Genomic DNA, 11,966 nt, shown 5'->3' with positions numbered 1-11,966 from the left:
CACGCCACACTTGGTCAGAGATTGAACACATCGTCCACGAATATCGCGTCTGTGACATTTAGACAAGTGCCGCCCGCGCCCAGCGAAGGACAAATTTCGAAACCAGTCCGCAAAAACACACCCAGATGTGTCCCTGGTCACTCATGTTGGGGTTTTGGCATCTAACATCCTGGCCTTCACCAGTACCAAATGGTCTTTCAGCGCTAAACGTTCCACGTCACCCCGATTGATGTTATGCACGTTTGACGAGTCAAGAAACTAGAAAGCTAGGTACAAACTTTTCTTCTTGAATAACTAATATTAATTCGCTATCATGGCACATTCTTGTTAACCCCTAACAAAAAAGGAAGAGACACGAACCATATTACGAACTAGTTAGATAGGCAAGGATGTGCATTCTAAATGTCTGAACTTCAACTGCTAGCTGCCGCAGTTCGGACCGCCGTCGCTAGATGTCTCTGTCGTGCCGACTGGACTCTGCCAACTCTCCCTGGATCCCCTGATCAGTGGCAGCCCATGTTCCTCCCACTGCCAGCCGGCGGTCGGCCCGCCTGCCGCCATGGGCGCCGGTGGAGCTTGGGCGACTGTCTCCGTCCTGGCGACACTTCTGCTGCTCAGAGGTGGGTGACCCTTCATAGCCCTTTTACGACGGGTTATTTCGAAGTATGTAATTCGAGCAGAGACTGGGTAGGTAATACATATCTTCTCGCATTCAACCTATGCGTAGCATTAATTTCCCTTCCCATATTTTGTTGGAGTATACATAAAAGCGCGCTAGCCGGAACATAGCCGACGGGCGACGAGTTTGCGATACAATCGTTATTAAAGTTATATGGGCCGTCTGAAATGGATTGACCTATGCTGTATCTTCGTCGTGATATCAAATATGTACTTACATAAGTGCTTGTCACGTCAAAGTTCTCATCAAAAGACGAAAACAGCTAGCGTATCTGATAAACATCTTATTTCATCCTACCAATAGCGCTTTCTTATGTGTTAAGAATCCATATCCACGATGCAATTGAGAATATATTTCAGCTTTGTGTACCTAAATATAAACTATGCGTTTACGAGTATGACAGTGTTATGTCTGTTACCTTCCTGTTATGTCTGTTTTGTTGTTACCTGGTATAAAAGCACCCAGCATTTAGCGTTACAGACAGCCAATGATGCATCGCTAAACATCTGGCTAGAAATAATGTTGCCTGATGATCATCCATACATCTCCCTGAGCTGGGCATGGAATAACTTGGATCATCATCATCCAGCGTTGCGATCGATCCTAGCTCCCATCTGGCAGTGCCAAAACTACGACTGCCGCCCACCCGGCCCCTCCCGTCCGCTCTGCCCCCGGCCCTCCTCCCTGCTCTCCCCTCCGGGTCCGTCTTCCGCCGTCCACAAGAGAGAGAGAGAGAGAGAGAGAGAGAGAGAGAGAGAGAGAGAGAGTCGGTACACCCTCTTCGAGAACGGAAATCGCACACAGCCAACAACAAAAGGACAGGGCCACCGAACAGCGTGATGGAAATTATGGCGACGGCCACGATTATTTTTTTCTCTCTTGCTCTCCTTCCCTCCCTCTATATCTACTTCTTCTCTATCTGTCTCATTCTCTCCTTGTTCTTGCCTTATTCTTTCTGCAAATTTATATTTTGCCCCTTCTCCTGAACTGGCTCATTCACTCACTGACTTCCTTCCTCACCTTCCGTCCTCTGTCCTCGCTCTATACTGTTCACAACCATTGTTACACGCTTCCCAGGTAACTGAAACAACACACTCACTTCCTTTACCAACCTTTCACTAAGACCTGCCAGTGTCCCAAAATTTGTTGGTTTGGGTGTGAAACGACATCCCATTGAAAATCATTTTGCACTCTTACCACCAATTTTTTCAGAGCAATTTTCTCCTCCCAATTTTACCGAGGAAAGCATTTGCGAGGATGGTCGTTTTACATCATACTATTTGCCACACTTCTATAGAAGGTTTTGCTATCTATCTGTTTTCACTCTTTTTGGGCCTTATCTGACCAGCTATTTTCCACTCTCATCCCCCTTATTGCTGATAAATTTCTCCCTCAGACACCCAAGCCAAAATGCAATTCTGGGACACTGAGACCTGCTGGCATCGTTTTGTTTCCACAGTTTCCGAAGGTGTGTTCATTGAAGACCTGCGCGTACCAGCCGTCGTGGAACATAACGCCAACGCCACGGCCGTCCTCGACTGCGTGTACGACCTGGCCGCTCGGGAGAGTGACTTGGTCACAGTGAAGTGGTTCTTCAAGGACGAGAACCACCTGGTCTACCAGTGGGGGAAGGGCCTGGCGCCGGCCGGCTCGGGGATTTTGCGCGGCCGACTGGACCTGGAGCACATCGCCTCGCGTCACGCGCTGAAGAAACACCGGGCACTCATTATCCAGAACCCCACCATCGAGCTGAGCGGCAACTACATCTGCAAGGTGTCCACCAAGGAGAACGTTGTCACCGGCACCAAGAAAATGATCGTCTATGGTAAGTTCGCAGACCGTAAATAAAATATGTGCTGACTGTGAATAGGTAGAGTGAAAAGCGATAGAAATGCAGAGCCCTGTGTCAATGATTTCAATTGGTAAGTATTTTAGTGGCAAATATTCCATCTATGTAGTTATATGTGTTGCTAATTTTTACGTCTATCTAACGACTAAAGTAGACACATATTTGCCAATTGATATGTACTCCTATCTTTGCTGTGCTACAGCTTCTGAGCGCATTCCTGAAGTGAAATTTCGTGCCTTGCCTTTCTGCAGGTTTAACCGTCATTTACCACAATAGTATATAACCAAACCAGTAACAACGTGGCTACAAACAGGGACTTTTAAGGGTCAAACCGAACGCTGCAACATCAGTTGTTCATTTTTTGATATGTGTGATCGGGTGCAACTTAACTCACGAGCCGATGGGGGGGGGGCATAAAATTGCCCCTCCTTTACGTTTTGTAGAATATCTCCGCAACCTGATGAGCTACGACCGTGAAACTTGGCATATCTTTAAATGAATACCTTAAACCTAGGTAATATTTCAGGAACGTTTGGTGGTTGTAGCTCTAAAGATGACGTCACAGTGACGTCATAACCTTTTGTCGTTTTCCAATATGGACCGTTTCTGATGTCGCTGAGCATGACACTCAACTGTAAATGAACTAGACAGCACCTGCTGTCATCCTAAAACATCTAAGTACACTTCCAACTAGTTCCTAACCAATAATCGGTCCTCTATATTCGGTGTCATATTTCGGACATATCGTGAGGAAAGCGAGAGTCGCAAATCTATAATTTAACTTCTGACGTCACTGTGACGTCATTTTTAATGGGATCGACACCAAATTTAGACACAACCTCGGCCAGGTATTCCGGAAGACGTGGAAAGTCTCGCTTCTCTATCTCTTCGCGTTGCGACGATATCGTCGCAGAAGTATGTAAGGGGGGCAACTATATGCCCCCCCCCATCGGCCGGCGGGTGGCGCGGAGGCCCAGCGGCCGCCGGGTTAAAGTTTCATCTGTCCGCAGCGCCTGCGAGGACAATGAATCTGACACAGGAACGGAACAGTAAAAGCTCTATCAACATCTCCTGCTCAGCCGAAGGTGCATTCCCCGTACCACGGCTGGATATCTACATGAAACAGGAGAGTCGACAAACCAGGTAGGTCAGTGCAGAGGGTGGGTAAAGACTCCCGGCTCCCGGAGCTGCAAAATGAATGGCGTAGGCTCGGTACAAGTGAGTAGACGAAGCTTCCACGGGATAACTATAACATATTTTATGATATGTAGATATAGTTGAGATATTATGTGCCCCCAATGACTATTTAACCTCAACCTTTGAAATCAAACGATACGCGCTGCTGCCGCTGCTTCCAACTGCCCGACTTCGAAGACTCTTATGTAGCTATTGCACATTACCGCAAGGTAGACTGTACCGCAATGCTTCAGCGCCTGTGAGGTAGACTGTTCCGGACTACACCACTGTCAGTCCCTGTAGGTTGGGCAGTACCGTAGCGCCCCCATCGTCAGTTGACAAGACATATGCCGGAAGATTCGGATTATCTGGAAGGTAGATTGTACTTCATTTTGCTTGCTTTTTTACGATGTTTTGCATCTGTTTCTTTTTCGGTCTTACCATTCCTTTATTTGATTTAGGTATGCGTCCTCAATGCATTAGGAACCAGAGTAACAAAAGCTTCTTTCATGCATCATCGTTCAACAAAACAACAGCTTATTCTTACAATTTTTTTTTGCCGACAGGATTCGTCTGAAGAAGGTGAAATCTGTCGCCAGTATGACCGAGGAAGGGGTGTTCGACGCGACCGCTCATGTGCACCTGCTGGACAGCGAGATCGACCCGCTCGCCCTGTTTGAGTGTATGATGACAATACCAGATACTCAGTACTCGCTGAAAAGGGTTATCAAGTATCACAGAGGTGAGCCTGCATGTAAAAATGTCCCTGACGTACATACTAGACGTAGTCAACATGCATACAGGGCGTGTACTTCAGCTGTTCGCAGAATTATGCCATCGACAATTCAAAAGAATTGAAGGCTTTTGGACATGAAAACGATATGTTAGATGACAACATGCTTTGATAGAAACAACTTCTGCAATCACGAAACATCGCTTCCAACAATTCTGTGCTGTATAGGTACGAGCATTCTGCTCTAGAATCTAGCCCTATTGATTTTGGAATCGAGCGTAGGTACTACATTTATTATGGCCTGTGGTGCATGTGGGCTCAATGCAATGGTAAGTAAAAAGGTCGGCCAAAAAGCTGCACAGTAGCAGCAGTTGCTACTCGCTAATATCACGATTTCCTCTGTCATTCGGCAAAAAGCAGCTCTGCCTACCGACTTAATGGTCTCAGCTCTGGGGATGACAAATGAACACCCCGCGAGTTATCTGTCTGGAGAGAATTTATCTGGTCTATTGGCCCTCTTGGTAGCGTCATCAGGCGCATGCTGCCATCGATCTATATCCCCACCGCGCGGCCAGGGCTCAGGGAGAGAAGAGAGCTGGGAGAGGGAGAGGAGAGAGCTGGGAGAGGGAGAGGAGCAGGGAGCGGGAGATGGAGATATGGGGTGCGGAACACTGATGATTCAGCACTACCGCCAGCAGTGACGTAAACGGGAGCGATGGCCGCGTGGGCAGTGGTGTCGTTAGGCAAAACAGATGTCAGGCAGCCGCCGCCGCCAAAGTGGGGTGAACGCAGCGAGGTCGGCCGGTCCGAGGGATGGTCGGTTCTTACCGACAGCAAAAATGCTGTGAGAAAACGGAAACTTTTTATTTCTTCTACGTAAATATGTATTTGAATTTTGGCAGTAACTATGTCCAACGTGAGAAAGCTACATGTCTCAGTATAAATTAGTTTTACTACGGAAGTTAAATGACGGCATTTTACTTTTCAGGTGGGAAGATGGCTGACACATCAGGTAAGTGTGGTTAAAGTTAATTATATTTATTTTGATAGTGCAAATATTTTTTTGCGTCCCGTTCGAAGCATAAATTCGGTATTATATCTAAGGTGAGCGGATGTCCTAACCATAATAATCGATGCATGCTTCCTGAAATTATCAAAGGTAACTGGAAGAAGTAAGAAATATTGATGTTATAATGGCAATGAAGCACAATCACCGCAACGTGCACAGTGTTTAATAGTAGAAAACATCCAATATCTTTTTATGTGGGTGCATAGGTATTAGGCATTTGAATCAAATCATTCACTTCGGTGCGCATGTTTTTACCATCCATCACGTTGTGTTTTCAGCACCACCTCTATCGTCTCACCCAGCGCTGCTGACAGCCGGCGTTCTGCTGCTGTGTTCGTGCTCTCTGTGTGACACCTGCTGACCGCTCCTGGCGGGCTGATTCTGCCACCGATCGATCGCGTCGGACGCCTCGCCACCAGTGGTACAACTGTATACACATGTACTAACATCTGACCTCAACGGGCTAGTGATAGACACGCTGTGCTCCAGCCAACTTCAGGTAACTTCAGGTAGCGTTATGTCTGAAACATGATAATCCATTGTCTCCGACTGAGCTCTGCTCCAGGAGTAGACTGAAAAGTGAACGTCCATTGGTGTGCAACAATTTTTCAGATCGCCTGTATTCATCCTCGGGAATCCTGGTATTCTCTGTGAAGAAAATAAAATATACCTATCACATATTTATCTTTGTCTTTTGTCTAATGATATCTCAGTCTTTTGCATAATATTGAGCATAAAAAAATCGCAGATATACCTCTAGCCCTCGCCCGCACATGCCATTTTCCCATCCTAGAACGTACATTGGGGTGGGGGGGGGGGGGGGTTGCCACCCCCGCGCCATTTCGTTCCTGTTGGAGATAGAGCTTCGCGGTAAAGACCAAGACTATTCTTTGGGAAGAGACGAATCCAATGATACCCAGTTTTACCTTCTCAGGTCAGTCATTGACCTTCCAGGTCAGGTCAAACTAAAAAATGTTGCTGTTTTGGGTCACCGTTGGATATCAAGTGCGCTGCTTATCATATACCGATGACGATGCCGTTTTCTGGTGTCAAGCCAGCAAGAACCTCTTTGTCACACTACCCGACCAGGTTTTTGCTGCTGAGGTCATTTCAGGTCAAGTTAGGTCAAGCTCAATAATATGTGTTTGTATGTCTGTGTGTGTCTGTGTGTATACTGATGTGTGCACCGATTGTTTAGGTGTCCATATTACATGAAATCATGATCTGAGAAGCTTTTACGAAAAATGCAGTCAAAAAACTTCACGAAAAGTAAATTCAGCTTGCCTCAAACGCAATTACCTTAGATGACCTAGGTTGACCTTGACCCTGACCTTGACATCTGTACATCGTCGAACAACATGTTCCATGATAGGTGGAAGGTAAGACTGGCAAAAAAGGCCGAAATCAAGGTGTCAAAAGCTCACAAGGCCCATAGTCAACGCAAGATGTTGAGAATTGGTCATTTGGGTCATGACATGACCTGAAAAACAAGGTCATGTCTCCAAAACCAAAAACCACAGAAACTTGAAATTTTCAGTGGACATCAAGAAAGGATAGAGGAGCAGCTATACGAAAAATTAGGCTTCTACAGGGTGATTTTTTTTACTTGGTAAAAAGTAATGAGGTTTAGTGGGGTTAAAATGCAAATATATTTTGTAAAACTATATACCAGCATGACGAGCATTCTGGGACACTTTGAGTTCATGCAGACACGATGTGAAGGAACGACCATCGTGTATTTTACTTGTGCTTGAAGTTACCCCCTCTCTCACCGACACGAATCAGCCCGCCTGAGCACGTGTTGAACAGCACCATGGACTCCCATGCTCATTGGGCGGACTGAAAAGGCTCCTATCACCCATTTTAAGCTCTGCCAGATATTTCCAATGTTTTCTTGTCATATCTGCCATACCTGAGTCCAAAAACTAGAAGTCTAGAAAGGGCAGGTCGAGGATTTTGCTACTGGCGGCCCTGGTGGTGTCTGACTCGCTGTTTTTGTTTCTCCCTGAAGACTGATTCTTCAGAGGCTGCACATACGCCAGATGGACCGTTTGAAGGTTATTTATGACTACAAGCTTGTTTGTGCATTATTTAACGTCTTTCTGAGGTATCTCCTTAATGATCGTATGCTTCGAACTGCCTCAATGCTTCAAAATCATCGTTTTGTGTCGTTCCTTACTGAACGGCGGTGTACCATGCGTGCCCGATTGGTGGGACATTTTCAGGCCCCATTGGGGCCGAGCCCTTCGGTTAAAAGGGACAAATCATGACACCATACAAAATGTCCCAGATTTATCTATCACGTGCATTGCTTTTTTGCACAAGATTTTTCGATTTAGGGACCACCATTGACGTTTACTTTTTAACAGTTAAAAAATCACCCTAAAAATGAGTGCAGAGCAGAAAAAACTACCTGGGGGGTGGCACCCCCCCCCCCCCCCATGTGCGGGCGAGGGCTAGGAGAACTGAGTGGATAACGAGCTACATGTCGATTAAAACAACCTCTTTTTCATCGTAATTTGTGCTTTTGTTGCCTAAATCACAAAGAAGTCCTCAAATATTATAGATGGATTAGAACTGTACAAAGGTACGTTCACGATACCTTCCTATTGATTGCAATCTCCAAAACTTATACAAGCGGCACCATTGAGCATTGCATCGAAGGGAGTGCGATTGGCTTAGGTCTTAACCTGGGAAAATGTCGTTATTTATTCAGCATCAGCTAGCCAGGGACGGTGGTCGGGTGTGCTGTCAGCGCCCTCTGAACGTCAGCAGACACTGAAACCTGCCAGGCAGGCCACCAGATGGCGAAACTTATTCCGAGGGGCGTCTGCTTGAGGTCACATGACGACGCATACATGGTGACCTGACCTTGGATGTTATAGAACTGAAGTTTTTACATGTGCGATACAGATTATCATAAGGCGTCTCAACATCGTAATTCACAAAAACCTGCAATGGGAGGGCGTAATTCTTAAGAAGGAGGCTTTTTGTACGATAGAATGTTTTTAACGATTAAAAAGAAATTTCATGTCACGATATAATTGTTTTTAGTGTTAACATAGTGAACGAATTTTTCTTCCTTCATTGTTACAAAAATAACTTTTTTCTAGTAGCCTTATGCCAAAGCATCTGGCTGCTATTGAAAGGAGGGTACGTATTTAGGCCAGATAATTTATACACATGCCAGTGACCAACTGCAACTAAACCATACATAACCGTCATGACATGAGCCACAACACATTATAGGTTCGTCAAATGGATGCTCAAGAAGGTAGTAAAAACCAATGCAGGGACGACTCGTCTGTTGTATTTATGTGCTTTGTGAAGAATAAAACCTTCAAAATTCAAAACCCATTGGCCATTACCTACTAGTTAACCCTCGCCCGCACATGGGGGAGGGGGGTCGCCACCCCTACTCCCAGGTAGTTTTTCTGCTCTGCACTCAACATTTTTACAGCTAGAAGCCTGATGTTTCGTGTAGCTGCTCCTCTATCCTTTATCAGCGTCCACCAAAAAGTTCAAGTTTCTGTGGTTTCTGGTTTCGGAGATATGACCTTGTTTTTCAGGTCATGTCATGACCCAAATGACCAATACTCAACATCTTGCGTTGGCTATGGGTCTTTTGAGCTTTTGACACCTTGATTTCGGTATGTTTTTGCTAGTCTTTACCTCCCACCTATCATGGAATATGTTATTCGACGATGCTCAGATGTCAGGGTCAGGGTCAAGGTCAAGCTAGGTCATCTAAAAACATTGCATTTTAGGCTTGCTGAATTTACTTTTCGTGAAGTTCTTTGACTGCATTTTTGGTAAAAGCTTCTCAGATGATGATCGCATGTAAAAGGGACACACAAACCAATCGTTGCACAATCAGTACACAGTACACACAGATACACACAGACATACAAACACATATCATTGACCTTGACCTAGCTTGACCTGAAATGACCACAGGCAGTAAAAACCTAGTCGGATAGTGTGACAAGGAGCTGTTCTAGCTGGCTTGGCACCACAAACGGCAGCGCCATCGGTATATGATGGGCACCGCACGTGATATTCCAACGGGGGCCCCAAACAGCAACATTTTTAGTTTGACCTGACCTGGAAGGTCAATGATTGACCTAATGACGTAAAATTGGGTACCATTAGATTTGTCTCTTCCCAAAAAATCTGTTGGTTTTAGTCGCCAAGCTCTATCTCCAGCAGGAACGAAGTGGCGCGCCGCGCGGGGTGAGGGTGGCAACCCCCCCCCCATGTGCGTTCTAGGATGGGAAAATAGCATGTGCGGGAGAGGGTTAATGCAATCGTTATTCATTGTTCTATTAGATACCTATTGACCAAGCTACTTTAACTAAATCAAGCAAGACTATTTACCGAACAATATTGTCGTTAAAGACACTTATGAGACAGCTAACATTGTTTGAGGCACGTCATGGCGCTAGTGACGATGCTATCAGTAGCAATTAGCGACTGTGTTAATTATGAAGGTGGAAGATGGAGAGCTAATGGAATACGACACACGATATGGCACGCCAGGTGGATGGGTTCTGGAAAAGACAGACACGTTTAGCTGACTTCCGGTGTATTTTTCAAAACCAGTTGCATATAGGTGTTGGACTTATACCTACTCACACGCCTTGTAGTGCATATGCAATAATGGACGCAAGACATATGCTATTTATTTCACCCGTGCAGTGCCGCGGAGTGAAATAGTTAAATACCACTTCCTTTGAAACATGTTCTTTTTTCCTGCTCTACGCGAGTTTGATTGAAACTCAGCCGCTAAAATTTTATCTGCATGTCACCAGTCTTGTGGATAAGTGAATAGAGCTCAACCCAAATTTTATGCGATGTCCGCACGCGTGTGGCACTCCGAGCAGTTCGCACTTTTCATCACCTCGTATATCTGGTCACGCGTGTGCAGCGGGCCGCATTTAACACCGCTCGTCAGAATATAATACGATAAAAGCCGCCGCTGGCTGCCGGCCGCGGCCGCTGGTGTTGGGGATTTTACGGTCGGGCTGTCGGGGGGAGCTCGGTGATTCGGGGGCTGCCCGCGGCACCAGGGCCTGGTCCCTGTTCCACAGGTTCTGCTGCTGGAGAGGTGTCGATGTGAGGGTGTCGGCTGGATGGGTGTCCGGGGACTGGTTAGTGGCCGCAGCTGGGGAGCGAGGTAAAAGCGCGCCACTCGTCAGATTCTGTCTGGGTGCTCAGTGACGGGAGTGAAATGACCGCCGTAAACCGCCGATGGCAGAGGGTGGCTGAATATTCAGAGGGAGATGCTGAAATATGTGCGGAGGTGCGCTCGTGAAATCCTTCAAAGGAATAAAGCTCTGCTAGAACACTCGTAATGCATTTCAATGCATTTCGTACCATATGCTATACAATAATACATGGTGGGTATACAGATGATGACATTAAAATAAAGGGCACGTAATGCGCCATTTTTATGCCAATAACATTTATTATTATTATTATTCAAATATTTCCAAATTTAGTGCATGAGCGGACGAGACCTTGGCCTTGAGTTTAATTCATATCACAGTTGTTTTACAAAGATACATTCATTATTATCAGGTTGTCTTCATGTTAGAGGCAGGTCATATCTTTCACACAAGATTAACCATTTATTCATCGCCTGGCTTCCACCGTGCCGCAGCCTCGTTAGACTATCACTCGCTGACGCTGAAAGGCTTTCTGTTGGAGGAAGCCACACGCTGGCATCAGGTCAGCCCCAACCCGCCGAGAGAGCGCCTGGGAGAGCGGGAGCGCGCTGCCAGCGAGGAGCGCTCCATTGTCGGTGCTCGCAGACCTCCATCAGACAATGAATGCAGCTGAAGGCACGACAAAGCCCTTTCAGTCGCTCCCACAGTGTAGTACCCGATTCGACCTCGCTGAACGAACCACTGGCCGCGCGTTATAGCGTTCTCAGCCGTGCTATTTGCATGTAGATCTGGCAAAAATGCCCGGGCGTGGCGGCGGCCGACTCCCGTCTCAAATGACCACTCTGTATGCAGCTGTTCCCGGTTTCATAGGCTGCGGCTATTATATGTCTCAAATGTTGTATGAAACACGCTATATGGCGCATCACGCGTGGCAGCGGACAGGGCCGCCGGCAGAGGAAGATGGAGGGGACGGGGGCTGCCAGCTCTGTCCCGTCCGGGCGCCCCGGAGAACCCCAGAGGTGGGGACGGGGATCCGGGGTGTAGGGACAGTAGTAGCGAGAACAGTGGGTAGGGGCTATTGGCTGAATGAGTGAGAAAAAGGAAGCGTTCATTCATATACCCGGGAAATTAATTGATTGCAATAATGTTGCATCAGCTGCATAATAAATAATAGGAATGAATTGCTAATCCATAAATGTGTGATCAATTTTCTAGTGAGGTTCGTCGATTTCGATGATTTTCTTATTTTCATTGCACTCATAGCAAACATAAGTAATATGAATGAAAATCAG

The 11,966-nt window shown here is 46.4% G+C and overlaps 1 protein-coding gene across 1 annotated transcript; it reads left to right on the top strand.

Annotated features, from left to right (window-relative positions):
- The first annotated feature begins 511 nt into the window (after positions 1 to 511).
- LOC122385285 lies at positions 512 to 6,184 on the top strand. The gene is made up of 6 exons (XM_043373430.1): positions 512 to 620; positions 2,139 to 2,504; positions 3,539 to 3,671; positions 4,271 to 4,446; positions 5,426 to 5,449; positions 5,785 to 6,184. Exons 1-6 carry the CDS (start codon positions 560 to 562, stop codon positions 5,865 to 5,867), a joined length of 843 nt encoding a protein of 280 aa, XP_043229365.1. The 5' UTR covers positions 512 to 559; the 3' UTR covers positions 5,868 to 6,184.
- Positions 6,185 to 11,966: the final 5,782 nt, after the last annotated feature.

The sequence above is a fragment of the Amphibalanus amphitrite genome, unplaced genomic scaffold (genome assembly GCF_019059575.1).
Source record: "Amphibalanus amphitrite isolate SeventyFive unplaced genomic scaffold, NRLGWU_Aamphi_draft 000213F_arrow, whole genome shotgun sequence".
Classification (NCBI taxonomy): domain Eukaryota; kingdom Metazoa; phylum Arthropoda; class Thecostraca; order Balanomorpha; family Balanidae; genus Amphibalanus; species Amphibalanus amphitrite.
The sequence above is the reverse complement of the archived record's forward strand: the minus strand, read 5'-3'. Positions and strand labels throughout refer to the sequence as shown.

Bases quoted from the DNA above. Each gene is read 5' to 3' on its own strand.
- LOC122385285 (XM_043373430.1), top strand. From the start codon at position 560: ATGGGCGCCGGTGGAGCTTGGGCGACTGTCTCCGTCCTGGCGACACTT. The intron at 3,672-4,270 runs GTAGGTCAGTGC...TTTTGCCGACAG, and splicing joins CAGGAGAGTCGACAAACCAG to GATTCGTCTGAAGAAGGTGA. The intron at 5,450-5,784 runs GTAAGTGTGGTT...TTGTGTTTTCAG, and splicing joins GAAGATGGCTGACACATCAG to CACCACCTCTATCGTCTCAC.